This window comes from Populus trichocarpa, chromosome 9 (genome assembly GCF_000002775.5).
Source record: "Populus trichocarpa isolate Nisqually-1 chromosome 9, P.trichocarpa_v4.1, whole genome shotgun sequence".
Classification (NCBI taxonomy): domain Eukaryota; kingdom Viridiplantae; phylum Streptophyta; class Magnoliopsida; order Malpighiales; family Salicaceae; genus Populus; species Populus trichocarpa.
In genome coordinates this window covers 11,709,795-11,731,110 of record NC_037293.2, presented here as the reverse complement: position 1 = coordinate 11,731,110, position 21,316 = coordinate 11,709,795, and the positions used below count along the sequence as shown (strand labels likewise).

General features: G+C 34.7%; 3 protein-coding genes across 3 annotated transcripts; 2 read left to right on the top strand and 1 right to left on the bottom strand.

Moving 5' to 3' along the window:
- Window positions 1-720: 720 nt before the first annotated feature.
- On the bottom strand, window positions 721-9,038 carry LOC7478623 (nucleobase-ascorbate transporter 12). Its single transcript, XM_002313617.4, has 10 exons — window positions 8,257-9,038; window positions 7,444-7,541; window positions 7,171-7,341; window positions 6,393-6,493; window positions 5,298-5,433; window positions 5,104-5,154; window positions 4,291-4,578; window positions 2,940-3,174; window positions 1,955-2,241; window positions 721-1,338 (listed from the first exon to the last, which is right to left on the bottom strand). The coding sequence occupies exons 1-10, from the start codon at window positions 8,786-8,788 to the stop codon at window positions 1,117-1,119; spliced, it is 2,121 nt and encodes a 706-aa protein (XP_002313653.1). The 5' UTR covers window positions 8,789-9,038; the 3' UTR covers window positions 721-1,116.
- Window positions 9,039-13,283: 4,245 nt separating this feature from the next.
- LOC7478624 (probable ribosome biogenesis protein RLP24) lies at window positions 13,284-15,562 on the top strand. Its single transcript, XM_052455568.1, has 5 exons — window positions 13,284-13,469; window positions 13,650-13,763; window positions 14,653-14,766; window positions 14,889-15,025; window positions 15,119-15,562. The coding sequence occupies exons 2-5, from the start codon at window positions 13,683-13,685 to the stop codon at window positions 15,291-15,293; spliced, it is 507 nt and encodes a 168-aa protein (XP_052311528.1). The 5' UTR covers window positions 13,284-13,469; window positions 13,650-13,682; the 3' UTR covers window positions 15,294-15,562.
- A 2,051-nt stretch (window positions 15,563-17,613) lies between these two features.
- On the top strand, window positions 17,614-19,391 carry LOC7474935 (uncharacterized). Its single transcript, XM_002312860.4, has 2 exons — window positions 17,614-17,945; window positions 19,009-19,391. The coding sequence occupies exons 1-2, from the start codon at window positions 17,669-17,671 to the stop codon at window positions 19,038-19,040; spliced, it is 309 nt and encodes a 102-aa protein (XP_002312896.1). The 5' UTR covers window positions 17,614-17,668; the 3' UTR covers window positions 19,041-19,391.
- The last annotated feature ends 1,925 nt before the right edge of the window (window positions 19,392-21,316 follow it).

Here is a 21,316-nt window from a genome sequence, read left to right as displayed (position 1 = left end):
AAAATACTTCAACAAAAGAGCAAAGAAAAAAAACTAAAATTTTAAAAAATAAGAACCGAAATGAAAAACAAAACATTTAAAAATTGTAATTGAAGGAATAAATTGAAAAACAAATCTATAAAAAGCATATGAAGAGAAAGAAAAATTAAAAGAATGAGAACTAATATTAAAAATAAAACAAATAATAAACTGTAATTGAAAGGATAAATCAAAAAACTAAAAACTTCTTTAAAAATTGGCTGTGTGTGTCTTTTCACCTTTTGGCATAGTAAAAATAAAAAAATAAAAGATAAACTAGTAATCTTATTATAACGCGTGAAAACTACTATCCTACCTTCAAGCTAAGCCTCATGGATAAATAAATAAAAAAGGTAAAATAATTCGTTTACTATAACACAACACACATTTCACTATGAATGAATTGAGCTACAGTTAATGACCAACGAGTTTTGAAGTATTTGTTAATTAATATCAAAAGTATTCAACGAAGAAAATTTAATTAGCTACAAAATCTCATAGAAATTAAATGTTCGAAGGATAATTATACAAGCAAGAAAAAGCCAGCCAGACAAATAATTGAACCAGACAGGCAGACACTAATTTTTCAGAAACGTCAACACAGATTATGCAAAGCTTTTGCAGTCTTGACGACGCAGCTGTGAAACTTATACCTCAAAGGCAGGAAAAAAAAATTGATGTATATAATCTCAAATCCAGCACTCGGAGAAGAAGGTGATTGAAATATAATTGGATAAAATATACATAATGAGGGTGGATTATCAATGTTTTCTCAAACATAAGAGGTCCCTCTAAGACAAATTTCAATGGCAATGATTCAAAACTAGATACATCATTGATAATTTCAAGTTACAACACAAGGAGATCCCTCTGGTTCCTCAAATGTACACAAATAACTCATCTCTATAAGACCCACGAAGGCTCAGCCGTGTAAGAAAAATCAGTCTGTTGCCTGCTATATACCAATTTGAGCCTAAAGGGACTTTCATTTAGAATCACAAGGCAGATCCATCAATCATCCCATCTGGAGAGGGCTGCCACTGATGAGCTTTTGACAATGGGACAGTGGCCAACGCCACAGCTATAAAGCCTTGTGTCTCACAGCCCAACCCATTTTACCCATCTGAAAATCCGGCCAACTCTGAAGGGCAATTCATAGTCTTTCGTAATGGCAGGCTCCCTTCTTGCTACCTCGGTTTCAGACCATACATAGACTCCGCGCTCTTGTTTACTGCCAGGCACAGTGTTGTCCAGGATAACAGCAACAAGGAACGCGATCACCATATTTAAGGATAGTACCGTGTTCAAAAAATAGTTCAACTGCAAGGAAAAAAAACATGATTATCAGAACTGTCAAGAGAATCTGCGATGATGTCACAAAGGTAATTTACTTTTATGAGAGACATGGTCTCGTAGGAAAGATCAGGTTTGAAGCACAAGCGTCACCAGAGACTTTCAATAAAACAGGAATTGAAACATGGGAAGTCGGGATCTCAGGCTTGCTTTCAGAATGGGTTGGTGAGCCCAACAATTTGTGGTTTTGAGATGAAAGGAAGTGCTAAATGAAAATGTACTAAATAAAAGATAACAATTACATAGAATAATGGATCTTTGAGATATCATGTAGATAATAGTATAAGCATCTATCCGAACAACCTTGACCTCTGAAGGTACTGGCCACCCTAGACACCGTCATGATGAGTGATTTGAGGATAGATGCAATAATGCTTCAACACATTTTAATTGGCCAGAAACACAGAAAGTAATTCTAATTTATGTTTCTAAGTTCTTAGTTTTGTGATTTTGCTACCAACCAATAACACGCCAAAATTTTAATAGAGAGTAAAGGCACAGCATCTGCTAGGAAATTGTCTAGATGAGTTTAACATGCAAACCAAAAAAATTAATAAAGAATAGAAGTTAACAAGATGCATACCCCTCCATATTTGCTGCGGAATGGTCCATGTGTGGCCACAATGTATGGCTGTAAATAACTTGGGACAGACAAGTTTGTATTTGGAGAGATGCCATATTGCTGAAAGTATGATGGTACTGAAAGGGAGAAAAACAATGATAAACCAACTATGATGATATTCCGGGAGCTTCCCGCCTCACTATAACGCAGGTTTGATAATCCCAATGCTGCAAGCATTGCCCACATGAAGCAAAGGAGAGCAGCAACCATGACTTCAGGAATTGAGGCAATAAATCCTCCAACTTTACCTGTTTGAATAGCAAAGTTATGATATATAAGTACTGGTACAAATGCTTTACCTGTTTGAATGGCAAAGTTATGATATACAAGTACTAGTACAGAACAATAATAAGAAGATTAGAAAAGAAACTGTGAGCCTCTGAACTGGATCAAGTGCCATAAGCTTCTAAATTCTAATGCTTTTACTAATCAATAATAAATAAATAAATAAAACAACCTTTTAGTTAAAGCAAAATGTGCCACATAGCTTGCCATAGGCACTCTATAACATGCATGCGGTGCAAGCAATTTGTCTTCTTCCTTTTCTTTCTTTTAAGAAGTTCCTCAAGATTGCAACAATTATCTGGCACAACTTTAACAGCCACTGCAATCGCAGAGGACATGGTGATGAACTAAATGACCTTTTGGTTTCATTACAAGGTAAATGCAGGCCAAAGATTGCAGCATGTTAAAACAACACAAGTAAGAATTGCAGAATGATAGACATAACCACAAACCACTCAAATACACATTTTGAGCTGACTGTTCCGCAAAACATCCTGGGCACACCAAATGGAAAAGGCCCACCATCATAGTTAATCAAACAATCCATACAAAACATACAATGAACATGTTATAAAGAAAACATTGCAATAGTTACAGGAAAAATCTGAACTAACGCATGCTTTGATTAATGAAGCTGTGAACTGTAAGCTTTAAGACTTACCTATAAGGGATAAGAGGATCAAAGCACAGGCACCTAATTCAACTGCTCTGCGGCTCCCCATTTTAGTCACAGCAATAGTGTGCACATTCTCAGTTATAGTAGTAGAACCAGTTCCAGTACCCCATAGACCAGCCAAGACACTACAAAGGCCTTCAAGACCAATCCCCCGACTAACAACCCCTGGGGTTGGAGGCCTAGAGGCCGCCAACAATGACGATGCATGATATGAGCCAACCTGGTTCAAACCCAAATCCAAATAAGGAATATAGTCATTTAATTCTTAATAGATCATATTAGCAGCTTTATACAACAATAAATGCTTATTTTTTTTCATGTATGTGGGCATTACTTCCAAATAAGGAATATAGTCATTTAATTCTTAATAGATCATATTAGCAGCTTTATAATAAATGCCTTTTTTTTTTCATGTATGTGGGCATTACTTCCAAAGGGATATATGTTTTTACCTTATAATCATGAGACCACATGTCAATGTCTCTAAACTTCCATAAGCACAACATATAAATTTCATGTTTTTCTAGACACAAGCACTCTCCCACAGAACTTCAAGAAAAAAAATCATTTATGAATGAATAAATTCAGAAACACTCACACCCCACAATACTTCTTGGAAGTAGAAATTTGCAATTGTAATAAATGCAACTTTTCTTTATAAAATCCAACTGCTGTTTTAACAAATATTAGCTAACATATAGCTAGACATGGATCTTTACGAGAACTAAATATAAATGAATCAAATATGGGTTAACTCTCTATTGACCAGTACCAGTCAAAATATATAAATATTAAAGAGAACACTCTATTAGCCAAAGTTGTTAGGGTCATTGTCATTAATATCTATTGATATGAAGTTTAGCAAATTCACAAAGTACTATTTAGACACCTACTAAATTACTTTTAGCGATTTCCACAACTTTAAAATGGATATCTTATGATCCTAATTTAGACAACCACGACCTCTTTAGTTGGATTGATGCTTAGAAAACAATCCAAGTGGATGTATAACATGATTAGTATTAGCTTCTCAAGCAAGCTTCAGACATTTCACCAATTCAACCAGCTTATTCAGAATTTTACTTCCTCTTTTCCCTTTTTTCCCCGGTAAATTAGGGCAAAATCCAACAATAATATTTCATTTATTTATTTAAACTAAAACATTGGGGTTTTTATGCGTGTGGAAAATCAAGGATCTTTTATAATAATGATCAATACATGAATGACTGCAACTTAAAAGTAAAACAAAAAAATGAATGACGTATAGGAAATTAGATTGTTAGAAAATCTTAATCTCCAAGAGAGGTGTCAATCATGACATTGAAGGGAAACTAACCGAATCTACAGATGAGATGATGGACACCGCGCACATAACGAGAGCCATTTTCCACTCAAAAACAGGAGTACCCCATTGTAATGGATAAGGAAACCTAAACCATGGGGAAGATTTCAGTGCATGGGAAGTATCAACTCGACAGTGCTTTATCCTGGAAACATGCTTTCTGCAGTGGTCAGATATAATGTTTGATGCTGGAACGTTTGCATCACAACCTTTGTAACTATAGACTCCTGCTTCAGTAAGAAGGAAAGCAGCCGCCCATGTGATTGCTAGACCCAATGGAACCTGGGATTGAAAAAGTGATAACCTCATTATCTCACAAACTGCACATAATTTTTAACAGTGTAATGGTCTAATAGTTTAAGTTGCTACAGCAGGGTGCAATGTTCAACTTAATACTCCCTCATGTGCACCTCAACCCCACCACCAATACTCAGACCAAGACCAGAAGGCCAGTGTGGTTTGAGCAATGAAATACTGTGTCAACAATATTAAAGCTTAGCATTGGTTTGAACTTATCCAACGCCCATTTTGTTTCTTCTATTTTGTCAGTGCTGTTGGATTGGGCCAAGAAGTGAGTGGTTTAGACTGAGAAGTCTATTGCTGCTTGTGGAAGAGGACCTCATCATAGTGGCTGATGAGTTGCACATGGTCTCACGCCAGAAATTTTGTAATTTGGGTAAGCTCTAACAAACCTTACATGATATACAATGGAAAATCAACAATAACAGAATGATGGGAAAAGTGAGGAAGGGCAAGGCAGCAGCAACTAAATATATTGATGGAAAGCTAACACAGCAGAAAACTTACCGCATAAATTAGAAATATGCGATGACCAAAAACAGATATCTTACGCAGGTACTGCAGAAAGTACAGAAAACATTATTTTAGTTGTTTTGGCACACAACTGAAAACAGATATCTTATGAAGGTTCTTTTAATTAAATTAAAGGAAATTGAAACTGAATAATAATTCAAGGCAAAATTTAACTTCACCAAACTTACAAGAGAAAACATAATAACCAGCAATATCTGCACCACACCAATCTCAAGACAGGTACCAACTCGTGGAAAACCATAACTATAAAAAGAAAGTCCAACAGCAGCAATAGTTGGGGCAACAACCACTGGATTGATCAACCTGAAAATTAAACAGAGACAAACAGAGGTTGAGTTACTGCACATCTTCTGCAAAAGCCTGACTTGGATACATTCTTAACATGCAAAATGAACTATCTCATTCTTGGAAAATACATATCATGTTTTCCTATAAGAAAAAAAAATTCTCAAACCTAAACAAAACAAAAATCAAAATATGATTTGAACAACCTGAAATAAATAATTTAATTGTGGCAGCTAATAAGGTGGTAACACCCCGAGTAGTCATTGACCCGACATAGCATGATGGATTGGGCCTTGTCCTCACAAGGTCCAAAAGCTTAAACTTCAAGTTATTAGTAGTGCACTACTCAGGTGCTCACATGCCCTCAATCCTATCCGATGTGGGATTGGAGCAAGGAAGTGATACTGACAAAAGTGGCATAAAGGTGTGTTGGTTAGAGACTTATTTGGAAGTTTTCAATTTAAAAGCTTGGATAAAACTATATTGCAGTTCGTTGCAAATTAATGTGTATACTATTAGCCTGTTGGAAAGAAGAGGATTCACATGACTTGAACACCCATGCTTTTGGTTTCCATAACAGACATTAAGAAAAGTTAATGGATGGGCAATATTGAAACTGTACAAAAATTTAGGGTAGTATTGCAAGAATTTGACCCTTCAGAAAAAAATTGAAAATTGATGCATAGATAAAGAATGAATTTCTATTTTACTCACAAGGTAACAGGATGTAAAAGAAGGGTATACTTAATGAAACTCTAAATGACAGCCAATGTTTCCCAATGGTTTATCTGTCCTACATCAATTGCCAACAACAAATTGACTCCACTTCATATTTAAGCAATTATTATGATACAATTATTGAAACAATGTAATTCAATCCACTCAACCTAGAGTAGCTCTCTAGACGGAATACAAAGATGTGAAGGTGAAGTGACTAAGTTAAAAGGTGCAAAATAATAAAGATGCTGAAAATGTACCTCAAAAGGACTGACATCAGTCCACTATATCCAAGTATTGTTTGAAAAGCTGAAGCTATAATGATAGCTCCTTGTAGCTCCTTCATTATATGCTTGAAATTCTGCAAAGGAATATTTTTTTACAAGTCTTGTTAGGAACATGAATTTCTCAGTAGCCAAAATTACGATAAAATTATGCAGGTAGTCTGTTATTTCTTTGTTTACAACCATATGGAACTTAAATCTCAGAACAACATTTATCTTCCTATGTGTGTGTGTGTGTGTGTGTGTGTGTATGCCATAGAACTCTGCCATGCAACGATTCCTATATGATATCTAGATTCTAGTGTATGATTCCACCAAGCAAATTCATATTATCAGATTACTGTTTAATGCAGTTAACATAGAGTGTTGGAGGCTAGTTGGAAAACTGATTTGATAAGGCATCAGTCATCTGCATTCTACTGCTTTTTTCTCAAAATCGCAAGCTGATGAATACTCTAAATAACTAAAACCATTTTTGAGAATGATGGAAGATAAAATAAAAGTAAACGTGATGCATGGAATGGTAAAAGGCGAACGGGCTGCTTTCCACATCAAAGAGTCCTAATTATTCAAATTAATTAAAAGATGAAATTCGTAACAAACATCAGCCTAATGTAGAAGAGGCATGTGTTTGGGTATAAAAGCACAACACAGCAAACTCACTTTTTATCCCAGTTGCCTGGTGACAAACACAAAAAAGACAACCACTAACCTGTATATCTCAAGTAAACATAAAATGAACAGAGGAACATACATTTCCATTTAGTCCTTGAAACTCTGGGGAATTGATTATTGCCAGTGCTGGAGCAAGGTAAACAAATGATGGGCCTTGTATCAGAGGCAATCTTGACCCAAATGATGTATGCAAGAGCGTGGTGACTCCTGAAACAAAGAGCACTGTTGACACCACCGTTGAAGTATCCTCCTACACCAACTAGATCAAATCAGATAAAGCTAATCACAATATATTTTCTACCAGACTATGAGAATCATAACAAGTCTAAATAAATAATTCACTACTACTCACATAAGTGCCACCCATTGCAGGAACTACGACAAGTGGAATGAGAATCAATGAACCTAACATTGAAAGGTAATGCTGGAACCCATATAGACCAATGGGAACTGAAACATTACACAAAACCATAAGCCAATAAAACTAACCACAAAAACCGATTAAAAAACACATGTTAACCATTACAATCTATACTTTGAATCAATAAACAACAAAAACTTCAAATATCAAACCAAAAATCAAAACTCTTCTAAATTTCCAACAAATCCAACAACAAAAAGAGTTCTTCCATCATATCCAGTAAACAAAAAGAACCTGAAGCACTATACCAAAAACAAATCATGAATACATTAAAATGACAACTAAAATCAACAGAGAAGGTGACATTTTTTATTGCCCCATAGTATCTAACCGTCACCAATAAATAAACAAGCCCCATACATCATATATCCGTTCAAAGAATCACCCAATAATTTCAGACTACCAGCAAGCCAATACAATATTTTGTTTACTTGCAATTCCTAACGAAGTCAAACCTCCACGCTCAAAATCAGCACAACCCAATTTAAAAACATTGCTAAAAATGAATTAAAAGCACTTTGTTTTACTCGCAAAATCTAATAACCTACGAAAACTTAATCCAAACTAGCAAAAAATCCAAAAGGAACCATACAAACTATGAAACCAAATAAAACCCGGTTCAAATTACCAATTAAAAAACAACAAAAGCACACTACTTCCACTTCCCTCAAACATCATTGTTACCAATTAAGAAGCAACTAAAGTCAGTATGTAAACCAATCAGTCGGGGAAAAAAACACTCACCAAGACCGGGAGTGTCTCTTAACTCATACTTCATGTGTGTGTGTCTCCCTCCAGCAAAGCCATCATCCTCCACGTCAATCACTTCCTCGTTCCTCGCCGCTGCTCTTCTCGGTCCCGACGGTGGCCCATTAGTACCCGCCCCATTTACCCCGTGACCGGAACCATCCTTCTTTGCTCCCCCACTACCACCATCAGAGTCCCTCCTCCTCTTCACCACCGTCTGATCCTTATTCTCTGATGGTAAAGCCACCACCGTGTCAGCCCCGTTCACTGCAGGCGGTGGCGGCACTGGTAGTGGCTGTGGTGGTGTTGCCTTGACCCGACCCGCTTCAAGATCCGGTTGGGCATCCCGTTGCTCTTTTGGCCTCGGAGGGAGTGAAATCTGTCCAGAATCACTTGCATTGGTCTCACCAGAAAATTTGGGCCTGAAACCAGTTTTTTTAGCCCACGAAGACGGCGGCATTGCGGCAGATTCCGGAGCCGGTGGCCTTTTCCCTGGTATGGGTCGGGCTTTCGGGTCGGAGTTAGACATTTCTATCCTTAACACTTCAACTTCTTAATCTCTCTCGAAATCGCATAGCACAAGGATAAAATGTATTGTAGATCTGAAACGGGTTGCAAGGGTTTTGAGTGTTTAGTAGGGTTTTAGAGATAAAGGTTGTATCTCTTTTTAGAGAGAGAAACTGAAGCTTCTTTAGAGAGAGAAAGGAAGACAGCTAAAAAAGCAAGTAGTGGTGAAGAAGATAAAACCGCGTCAGCTATTTGTTGTTTGGTTTTGTTTATTTATTTGTTTATTTGAGTGTTTGGTTTCTTATGCGAGATTACAGGAAGTGATGTAATAAAAATGTTAGGGCTCGTGGAGGGCTTTTAATTAGCCGTTGTATGATTTTGTTTTAATTTAAATCATTGCGTGTGTTTCAGGCAATTTCAAGTTCTAATCAAAGTCATTTCCCAACAACTTTGTTGAATAATGAAGACTTCCTAGTTAAGTGGTAGTAACTGAAGTAACAGTAGTCACGTAGTCAAAGTCATGGGTACAAGACTTGCCTCCGGGATTTGATTAAGGATATATTGTTTTTTTTAATATTTTTATTTAAAAAATATATTAAAATAATAATTTATAACTAAAACATTTTAAATTTTTTTAAAAACATAGTTGAACTACAGTATTAAATATATTAACTTATAAAATGACATTATTATGTAAATTCTTTTTTTAAAAAAAAACAATTTAAAATCAAATCCAACTTGGATTCTAAATAAGTTATATAATGCATATAACAATTATCAAAGATAACATTGACTGATTTGGGTATTATGAAGATATTAAGGGTAAGGATATCTGATTATGTGAAATATTGATAAACATGTATTAATTTTATTGTCAATACATAGAAGTATGATTGAATTAGTCTAATATTGTGGTATTAAAGTTGCCCCTTCAAAGCCTCAACTTACGAATCATGACGTGGAGTTTCATGAGTCAGAATTAAGCAAAGCATGCTGCATTTGCTAAAAGAGATATTGATTAACGTTAGATATGGATTGAATCAATGCATACTCTAATTAATTTCCATCAACTTTGACAAATAATTGAATTTCTTCCTTTCCACCGGTCTCTTTTAGCTGCAACGCTAAATTCTGCCAACCAAACGCAAGTAAATGATTGATAGTACAAAATAACCATACACATATAAATAAATAAATAATAGCACATCATAAAATTTTAACCGGTGTCTTAAGATAAAAGAAACAAGTATAAAAAAAAAAACATATTGATTGGGATAAAAAAATAAATTTATTTATGGGATGATTTCATAATAATTTTATATTTTTTCAAAAGTAAAAATAAATTAAATTCATGTTTTTTTTATATATTATTTATCTCCTCTACTTAGAAATAATAAGTAAACAGTATCTAATTTTTAATCATAAAAAAGAGGGAGAAGATAACTAATTCCTTGCATGCCAGCATAAACTCTTTTTTCACCCGATTGGTAAGGGGAAAAGGACAGGTAGAAAATCCCTATAATTAATGAAGGAAGTGCCACCTCTTGTGGGTGGTGAAGTCCAGCATAGTTTTCCGGTGACAGAAGAAAAGGGTATCACGGAAATTGACATGGATTGAAATCTCAAAGCCAATAAGATTTGAGGCTTTTTATTTTGGTATTAAATACCAGTCGCGAGGGTGACATTGAATGTTCCTTGAAAAAGACAATTAAACATGGAGCAATCGAAGTTCTTCTCCCTAATCTGCTGCTTCCGAAAGAAAAGGCTCTTTTCCTCAGAGAGTCGTCAGTGGTGTGGCCTTGTGCGTGAAAAGTATAGTAAAAAAACTAAATTATTTTAAATTATTATGGATGACCCAGAAGAAGATTTGATTTCAATATCTGCCGAACCAAAAAAAGTAGAGGTAAAATTAGTTGTTTTTTTTTAAAAAAAATGTGTTATTGTGGGGGGGGATTTCGTCGTTTCACATGTTATTACCATACTCGAGAGTTTACGTGATAAAATAATTTTCATAAAAAATAATAATATAGAAAACAGATCCGTTTACCAAGTTGGAGCTTAAAAATCATCACACATGCCACCATGCAATTTATTGTATATATGTGTTTATCAACCTCATAATTATATGTCCACCCACAAATCCTCATCGAGTCAAACATCCACACACATGTTTAGTATCATTTTTTCATATATATTCTTACCTGTATTCTTCTAAAAAGCTTGATCATTTAATTATTTATCTGTGTAAAACTTGATCATTTACATAGAAAATAGCAATGGATCATGAATATGTGGCTTGAGATGTATATAAACTATATTCAGGAATAAGTTTTAGAAAGCAAATTAGCATAAATATTCTAACCAAAACGTGTATATATATATAGAGTAAATTCACACCAATCTTTTAATCTTGAGATGGATAACGTGGAACCTGAGAATACATCGAGACAAAAAAAACAGGCTGAGAATATGATAGCCCTTGATAACAAGATCGTCGATCTCTCACCACCATCCATAGCTTTATTTCTTCCACCAAACCACCAGAGCCTGATCACAATGATTCTTGGGGCAAGTTAAAGAAACAAGCTGGCAAAATGGATAGATGGTCCACAACTCAAAGAGCCATGTGCAACATGGACAGCAGATAATAATTAATAATTGACGATAGCCTTATTCCACAAGCAATTGACGAAACTACAACTAGAAACAGAAGGGCTGCTGCTGCTAGCTGGAATGTGATAGTGGAAGAAGAAGATATACCCCAAGAGGGAAGAAAGCAACGGCTCTTTTGTCTTCAGCCAGGAACCATAGGCCATGGTCAGAGAGCCAGATATGCAGCAGTGTTTTAGTATATGTTACCAAAGTACCAGCTAGCCGTTCGAGCTTGACAGAGACCCGTGTCAACTGGTCTGGAAATGAAATGGCCCTACCATATCTAAATGTGCGAAGCTCATTATTAGTTGTTGCCTTGTTGTGTTTGATGTGCCCTTTACCCAATTGCTTAACACTTGGTTGTGTTTATACTGGCTTTTGCATGGGTGCCACAGATTACTATTGCACATGTCTTTTTTTCATCAACAATCATCTCCTTTATTTTCTTGTCTGTCTTGAATCGTCGATGAATGGAAGTAGAGATGCAATCAAACAGTTTCTTTTTTGTCCTGTACAATGGCAATTGTTTCGAATAAACTTTATTCTTTTTTGTCTGTCTTGAATCCTTTATTCTCATGTCTAAATAAGGTTAGATCTTATACCTAATCTTATAATTATGAAAATAGGGATGATTTTTAATAAAAACAATTGATAAACTTGATTGAGGTAATTTTTTTTTTTTAAAAAAAACCCTGTCCAAAATTGCCTTATTCGTGATATAAATGTTTTGCTTCTACTTACACTGTCACAAGGTAAGCTAAAACAGAGATTCAATGGGTTGAATTAAGGGAAGAAAAAACACTTCGGCCTTGCAGCCATGGAAAGCCCAGATACCTGGCATGGAATAATAGATCGTTAGCAAGAGGCCCGAAAGGATTAAATCCAATAGTATGAACTATCGAAATCAAAAAATGAAAAAGAATAAAACAAGTGAATTGTTTAGCAAAAATAAATAAATGAAAACACACTTGTTTTTGTGAAAACTATTGTTCATATAGCAAATAATTGCTTTTTAAAAAATTCAGTCATGCTTAACAAGCATAACTAAACATATCATAGTAAAAAATAATACGTTTTAAATCGAGAAATATCATGGCTTCAAGCAAAAATAAACTATGAAAATAGGTATAAAAATAGGTAAATATTATCAAATTGAGTAGATTTTGACATGCAGAAATCAAATTAAACACCTAAGTGCAATTCGGTAATAAAAACAATAGGTCCAGTATTAAATTAAAAATAACAATATCATCTATTTTCATCATATTACCAGGATATTAATGTATAAAATGAAAAACAAAATTATAGGTGTTAAACCTAGTCCGGTCTAGCTTGATAAATGAAGCTAAAAAATTTGAGGCTCAAAAACTAATTCGGAAAGAGTTTCTAGTTGAATCTAATAAGATATCATATATTAACTTGATAAAAATTGGTTGATCTAATTAGATTTCTACTCGCGCGATTCACTTGATCAAATCCAATCAAACCAACAAAAAAAAATGATATAATGCAATTTTAATAAAAATAATTGATTCTAATTATTTTAATGACTAATAAACTAATCCATTAGGTAAATTTATTTTTAGATTAGTGCTATTTAAGAGAGTGGTGTGAATTATTTTTTAAAGTGTTTTTTTTTAATATATCAAAATAATATATATATATATATATATTTTAAATTTATTTTTTATATTAGCATATATAAAAAAAATTAATTCAAAACTAAAAAAATTAAATTTGTTTAAAAAACGTAGACTACAATATCATAAAGTAACTTTGTCCGCAAGTTGTGGCCTGACATAACACAAACAAAATGTTATATACGGCGGTTAACAAATAAATTTTTTGAATGGGGTCAATTCGTAAATTTATAAACTAACCGGGACAATTATAAACAAGGAAAAAACTCCGTCTTAAACCCTAATTTGCAGGGTTTTCCTGCCCTCTCCTCCGCCCCTCTCCTCTTCCTCAACCCGAACAACGAATCAAGGCATCTCACCCAGTAATCCTGCAGGAAACAACAACAACAACAAACCGAAGTCTTAAAATCCGTAAGTCACCAATCTCTGCTCAAATACCTTAACTTTTGTCGATATCGATTTTTATTATTGTCACCTAATTTTCTTGCTGTAAGTAAATTGCAAAGAATTTGAGGTTCCGTGACAATTTCTCGTGGTTAACGGATTATTGGCAATTAGTTTATTCTTTATATGTTTTGTTTGCTACTTCAGAAATTGGATTTTGTTTTTTAAAGAAGAGACGCGATGAGGTTGGAGAAGTGTTGGTTCTGCTCCTCCACGGTATACCCAGGACACGGTATCCAGTTTGTCCGCAATGATGCTAAGGTAAAATATTGGTTTATGTCATTTATTTTGCGGCTGTTAACCTAGGATGCAAATGGTATACGTTGAATCAATTCGAGAGTGAAGGGTTTATAGCTGTAAATTGTCGTTGGCTATGCTTAGGGGGGGGATGAGATTGTTACTTCTAAGTCAGTGAAGTCATGATGTTTCTCTTTGACCGTTGATTTGGTGAGCTCATCGTAGTTTAAGCAAGTTTCTTTTTATTAGTTGCGTCTGCGTCTGGAAGAGTTGGTATTGTTGTATCTGTTATTGTTCACATGTCAGATTGGCATGCAGTTTGTCTACATTTTGTTGACCTTTTAATCAGCGGTGATCTCAGGTTGTGTGTTTTTGTACCAGCTTAAGGCTTGGTTCACTAGCCTCAATAATTTAGGGGTTGGGGATTGAAAATAAAATTTGTGACACTGCAAAGGTTTTGAAGACTAATAGTAGTTGATTGAACTTGCAGCAATGGTATTAGATTTCCGTTCTTTAGTTTAAATCTGGCTATCACTTTGGAGGTTGTTTTTTGTTGTTATCAAGGGTACTCGAGGGCTTGGTTCGCTAGCCTCAGGAATTTAGGGGTCGGAGATTGAAAATAAAATATGTGATTATGCAAAGGTTTTGAAGATTAATAGTAATTGATTGAACTTGCAGCAATGGTATTAGATTTCTGTTCTTTAGTTTAAGTTTGGCTATCACTTTGGAGGTTGTTTTATGTTTTGTTATCAAGGGTACTAGTCAGTAATGCATTTTATTGTTTGTCCAGTGAAATTTTGCTTGACAGTTCATACAGTTGTGAGTTTCTGATTTATATTACTGATCTAACTTATGATATTGTCATTTAAAAAAGTTGGGCATCAAGTTTTCAACAGTCAAGCCTTTTTTGCAGATTTTTCGATTTTGCAGATCCAAGTGCCACAAGAACTTCAAAATGAAGAGGAACCCTCGCAAAGTAAAATGGACCAAGGCCTATAGAAGATTGCATGGAAAGGACATGACCCAGGTTAGGGGACACCTTTCACTTTCACTTGTGTCTTTAGCTGCTGTCATCTTTGGATTCAAAAATTAAATCCTTCAACTTCATCACCGTGCTTGTCCTGTTTCTCATTCTCTTCTTTTGAAAAGGATTCGACCTTCGAGTTTGAGAGAAAGCGAAATAGGCCTGAGAGATATGACCGGAATCTTGCTGAGAATACTCTGAAGGCCATTAAGAAAATTGATAAGGTCAGATCTGACCGGGCAGCAAACCACATAGAGAAGAGGTTCTACATCCATCTTATCATCACCTTTACGAGACAGCATTATTAGATGTACTTTTTTTTTAATCTATAGATATTAATTGAATTTTTTGGCAGGTTGAAGGTCAGGAAAGGCAAGGAGCGGAGGGAGGCACAAAAAGAATTGGAGCAGTCTATTCACCTGGTCAAGGCTCCTCAAGTGCTTCGACAAGATCAATCTCTCACGTTACCCAAGATCAAAGTCCAGGTTTCCCAACCAAAAAGCGAGCAAAATCAGGCAATGGAAGAGTGATTTTGTTAGCCAGTTATTTGGTTGTATTTTTGCACTATTCTCTGCATTTCTCTCTCCTTTTTTTTTTCCTTTTACTTCTCGAGAAATCCTGGTTAAGTCGTTCTTCAGCATTTCTGCTGATGCATTCATTTGTTGTTAAGGTCGCTTATGGAGGGGTAGGAATTGTGCTCAGTTTTCATTTCTTTTCTATGACAGTCGAGTATTACTGAAAATTGTACTCCAGCTATATCGAGTCTTTGCATGTTTTAGCTATTACTTTTTGTCTCCAATTACTGTTCATTTCCGTAACTTTTTCTTGCGTCCTGGCAAATGCATACCTATACAGAGTGAGCTGGTGTTTATTTTGGAGGGAAAATTTCAACTAAGAATCTGTTCGGCAATCACTTAACTTTTTCTTATTTTGATAGAACCTCTTGGCGTTTTACTTAGGCCAGTGAAATGGTATGATTTGAACTCAAAAAAATAGCTCGGTATTGTTTTTGTCCGTTGATAATTAATGGCAACATCAAAAAATCCTTATACCCACTAGTTCGGTCGGCCATGTAGAATTTTTTGTATCAAGATAATTTAAACTATTAATGGTGAGCAAATATTTTAACTGGAATAATAATCTTTTAGTTACCAATCAAGCTTGAAATTGCTATAAAGATTAAAATCAAATGCAAAGTCCAGTAGGCAACAGGCTACAATTTTATCAGGTAAAGGGAATTTGTTAAAACAACGTTAAAAATTCATGTCTTTTTATTTTTTTCTCAAAAAAACAAAAAAAAAAAACTTAGGTTTTGCCGTGACACGTTTCATTCGTCTGATGGGATACAGAACAACGGTAATAACTGTCCACTCAACCAACAAAACGAACACAAATTAGTGCACACTCACTAATCACAAAGAAAACCACACAAGAAACACTTGCAAATGATTGCATTATACTTGTTTGTTTAAGTGGTAGAGTCCACGTTTCGTGCGTTTCTAATTTGCAAGCTGTTTGGTTAACAGTTGATCACAATTTTAACCGCCCGAGTCTTACACAAATATGCGTTCCAAACGCAGGAGTAGCAAAAGCAACTCTGCTTGGTTTTTGTCGTGACTAATGTTCAGAAAACGTTGCAAACAATAATGTTCATTACCAAAAAAATTAATTAGTCCAATTTGTCCTCCTCCACTGTGGCTTCCATTGTCTCTCCTCCTCCACTGATTCGCCTCCCAAACAAAGCTGCCATCGTCTCTCCTCCTTCACAGCTTCCCTCGTCTCATCGCGTTGTCCTCCTCCCTGCAGCTTCCTTGTCTCAACCTCGCACAGACCTCAAACCGTTTCCTTCCTGCTACTTTTCCTCTCTGCGATCTTCTCGTGCTCTCTCTACTGTGCTTCCCTTTGTCATGCCGAGCTCACACTAACCTCACACACTCACCTTGACTGGCCGATTCCCTGCTCGCGGATTTTTTGGGGAAAAAAAAAAAGAAGAGAAAAGGATGATGCTTAGTATTTAAATCCAACAGCAAAATCGTACTTGTTTGCCATTAATAATAAGAGTATCCTGAATGACTTGATCAACAGCAGATGGATCTGAATAGGCCACAAAGCCAAATCCACGAGGCTGCCCTATTTTCCGGTCCTTCATTATCACAGAATCTGTAATTTCACCATATTCTTTTTTTTGCCGGTTTTTATTCGGACTACATGTTTTGTTTCCTCTTAACACAAATAACTATTTTATTTATGCCCTTTTAGTAATTTTATGTAGAACATCAATCGCAACTACAATTTTAATCAAACATGTTTTTACCATAATAAAGTTAAACAATATTTTTAACCAAATACAAAATATATGTACAAACCACAAAAAAAATGCTTTTATTAAAATAATTTTTTTCCAACCACAACCACAACAACTACCATAATACCAAACACACTCAACTATCTTAGAAATAAAACTTGGCCGGAGTCAGATTGCAGCTCAACCCATTTGGCTAGATTAATAACTATGTCGAAAAGAGAGATTTGTTATTTTAGTATTAGATTTTCAGTTGTGTTTAGATGTGTTTTACAAAGTATATTTATTTTTAAAAAATATTAAATTAATATTTTTTAAATATTTTCTGGATATACTGATATAAAATATAAAATAAAAATTGTAAAAATTATTTTAATATATATTTAAAAAAATACTTTAAAAAAATATATCTATCACTAATTAGCAACTCTATACAAGCCCAGCAAAACGCAAAGGGTGGGACTTGTGGTTATTATGGGCCTTGTGAAATTGAGAGGGCCCATGGACCAGAATCCAACGTCATCATCAACAGAAAGAGGTGTTGACTGTTGAGGTTTTAAAGAGGTTTTAGGGTTGAAGGAGAGAAAGAAAAGGAGATTGGAAATGGCAAATTGGGCAAGTGCAGGGAGGTCTACCTCCAACATAATGCGAGCAGCACTAAGAGCAACAAAAAAATCAGCATCACCAACAGCTAGGGTTTCTGTTTCTCAATTTTCTTCTCCAATCCGTCTTCCCAATTTGACCCTCCATTGTCACTCCCGCATTTCGTCTTCGAGATTGGTGCGTCGAGAATTGAGCTCGCTTCTTCCTGTCCACAGCGCCATTGCTTCTGCTTGCCTTGTATCCAAACTCCCAAGCGAAGTCAGCACCTCCTCTGAAGGTCTTTCTTTTCAACCCCTTCTCTCTTTTATATCTTTGAAATGAAATGAATGGCATTTTAATTATCCAAAATGATATTGAATACTATTCGTGATTTAAAAATGTAAAGGGAAGATTTGGGTTGAAGAATAAAGGAATTGGGAGTCGTATTTGCCATGAATCCGGCACTGTCAAGCAGTTTTGAGTACTTCTCTTAGGGCCCAACTGGTCAGAATTGGAAGATTTGTTGCCTTGAGCTTGTTCTTCTGCAATTTTGATAACTTGTAGGGGGGATTGTAGCATTCTATGAAAGTGAAAATTTGAGCTTATTGTTCTACTGTGAAGAATGGTTAAAGAACAACTAAGTATCACCCACCAGTTGCTTTTCAAAGATGAATTTTCCTCTAGCGAATGAATGGAGAGGAAGGAGGCAAGGGGCTTGTGAGATTACTTTTGGGAAATGTGCAGTTGCGAAATCCTAAGTCAGCTTGGTATCATGAGAACGGTATAAAACAGATTTTACTGAAAGCTTTCTGTTCTAGTTAGTACTAAGGATTTTTAGATACTGGGAAGGTTCCATGATGCAAAAGATCAAAGGCATATCCTGGAAACAAAGATGAATGTCTTAACCCTGATTTTGATGATCAAGGTCTGCCTTTTGCCTATCCTTTGGTTACTTCAATTGATTTAGAAAAAGTGCTGATGAAAATTTGAGGAACTTGTATTGGATTTAAGGAAGATCGGCAAGGATTATTCTTTAGTTTGTGGGTGTGAGTTGTCTGTGTTTATTGAATATCCAATGTTGCCCGCTGAAATGTACTTTCCATTTGTTTACCTTTTAAGTAGTAGAGATAAATCGTTATTAACAGAATTGAATGAAGGAAAAGCTAAGCAATTCCAACTAGTTTAGAACTTAATCAAGTTGAAAATAATGTTTTTCCTATTTGTGTATAGCAGCTTTTGCAATCCATATAAGGTAAAGCTATCACCAGTTTTTCTTTACATGCTAAAATATCTAATTGCATTTTGGATCACTTGAAGAATAGGGCTTTATGACAATTTATTTTTTTATACTTTGATTACAGGTAGATTTGCTAATTATATCAGTCCCATCTAGTGCTGGTGCTTGCAGCGGCAAAGAACGAATAGTTGAATGGCAATCAGTTTTTTCAAAACTGAAATTCAAGTTTCCTGAGGTCAACTGCTAAACATGCTTGTTTACCTGCCTTTAATTTAATAGTCAAAGTCTTGAGATATCTCATGAAATTCTTCTACTCTACCATGTGATGAATTGGTTTTGTGATAAGTGGCAGGATGATTTTATTCTCTATGTCCTTTGATCATTTGTGAATTTAAAATTTCCACTGAGGTGATAACAGTATCTGAATATGATTATGATACTGACTTTTGTATCCAGTTAGTGCATGAATAAAATGGTACACATGTGGAGACTGTGTAGTTAATTTCAGCACTAGAAATTTCCACAAAGATCAATAATTTTGGGAAATCCATATAGAGAAGAGATTCTTGTGGTGGTGGCATCCATATTGTATATTCCTGAGTTACGTAATTTTTATTCACCTGCTTGACATAAAATGCGAATGTTTTATACCTATCAATGGTTGGCCATTTGGTCAGAGGGTTTTCTCAGAAATGAGATGTTGGAGATTCATTTGATTTGTATGGTTTAATGTTCTTTTCTACTCGTTATCCTTGAAAATCTAGCAGAGATTTGGATCTGGGCCAAACATATTTTTAAAGGCTTGACTTAGAGGATGTCCAAAGACTAATTTGGATCTAGGAAAATTCTTATATAGTTTAATCTATGTACGAAAGCCAGTTTGATTGATTGATGTGGTAGAATCCATTGTTGTGATTGGCTAATTTTATGTGTTCAGATAATGGTGTTTGGCCAAGTCAATATATATGAACTGAGTTAACACTGTAATTTCTCTTCATTTAGTTGTTTTCAAATGATTGAAATGCCTTAAATTTGTTTCGCTGCTGTAAAGAGTTCTTAAGAATCAATCTTTTTTGATATTCTACAGCTCACTTAAATTATTATGGTTGTTTTTTAAAGAGTTTTTTATTTGAAAATATATTAAAATAATTTTTTTTTTTAAAAAAAAATTATTTTTGATATCACCACATCAAAATAATTTATAAAAATAAAAAAATATTAATTTAAAGTAAATAAAAAAATAAAAAAAATTTAAATTTTTTTAAAAAACTTTGAAAATATAAAATAAAATAGACCGGCATATCACAAGCTAGAACGCCCATACTCAAGCCATTTTAACTTGTTTTTGCGGGTCCGGTGTTGCATTCCACTTTATGGTCAGTGCAATTTTCGTCATATTTGTTTTTGTCTTAAAATGATATACTTCATGGGCAATATATCCTAGTTTATTTTATTTTGTGCGCAAAAATTGGAGTTATATCATTTCATCTGTCACTTATTGTCTTGGATTCATGGTCACTAATTTCAAGTCACCAACTTTCTGCTGCTACTCAAGTAAAGGTTATATTATGGTTCTTCGAACTCATGTATGGGTATGGTGGAAAGATACGGGTCTAGTTGTTAAATCAAAGTCGCATGACCTACCCTAAGGTATAGGTGACGAGTTAGTTGGCTCAACTTAGATTAATTCGGATCAATTTAAAATGGTATTGTTTTAATATATTTTTATTTTAGAAAAATTAAAATAATATAATTTTGATTTTTTTAAAAAAATAAATAAATTGTGTTTTGACTTCATCGATTGTTTAATTTGAAACCGTTCTAGTTAAATCCTAAGCTAGTAAGTCCCGGGGTTTGCGCAGTTAAAGAGAAATCAATAGTATCATTTTCTCTATCAATTTGGCTTGTAGTGTTCAAAGAGATAGTATTTCCTGCAAAGACTATCAAATGCATTATGACAAATGGTAAGATATTTATGCTGGAAAATCTGTGCCTCTATTATGGTCATACATGGAAGCTGGGATTAATAGAAAGGGTGAAAACTCAAGATATAATTTATTATTAAAAAATTTATTTATTTAAAATAAAATAATACTATATTATTCTATATATAAACACTAAATAATAAAAAAAATTAAAATATTTTGCAGGAGGCCGCCCCTGCTTGCCTCCCTAGTTCCGCCCCTGATGTAAGCAACTTAGCGATGTAGATGTAATAACAACAGAGTTGGCTAATCCAATAACGACGTTAAAAAAACAAAAACAGGTGCAAAAAATTAATACGGAATACGAAGTGTCATTTTCGTTGGTATTAGTTTCTGTAATTCTGTCGCCAGGGAAATAGAGCTTACAACTTCCCAGAAGCAGCAAAACTATCAGATCTCAGTTGCCACACAACACTACCAATATACAAATATCCATTCTTCACTCTA

Bases quoted from the DNA above. Each gene is read 5' to 3' on its own strand.
- LOC7478624 (XM_052455568.1), top strand. From the start codon at position 13,683: ATGAGGTTGGAGAAGTGTTGGTTCTGCTCCTCCACGGTATACCCAGGA. The intron at 13,764-14,652 runs GTAAAATATTGG...CCTTTTTTGCAG, and splicing joins TTGTCCGCAATGATGCTAAG to ATTTTTCGATTTTGCAGATC. The intron at 14,767-14,888 runs GTTAGGGGACAC...TCTTTTGAAAAG, and splicing joins ATGGAAAGGACATGACCCAG to GATTCGACCTTCGAGTTTGA.
- LOC7474935 (XM_002312860.4), top strand. From the start codon at position 17,669: ATGGCAAATTGGGCAAGTGCAGGGAGGTCTACCTCCAACATAATGCGA. The intron at 17,946-19,008 runs GTCTTTCTTTTC...CTTTGATTACAG, and splicing joins AGTCAGCACCTCCTCTGAAG to GTAGATTTGCTAATTATATC.
- LOC7478623 (XM_002313617.4), bottom strand. From the start codon at position 8,788: ATGTCTAACTCCGACCCGAAAGCCCGACCCATACCAGGGAAAAGGCCA. The intron at 3,175-4,290 runs GTTAGTTTCCCT...GGTTTGAACCAG, and splicing joins TCATCTCATCTGTAGATTCG to GTTGGCTCATATCATGCATC. The intron at 2,242-2,939 runs GTAAGTCTTAAA...CTATTCAAACAG, and splicing joins GATCCTCTTATCCCTTATAG to GTAAAGTTGGAGGATTTATT.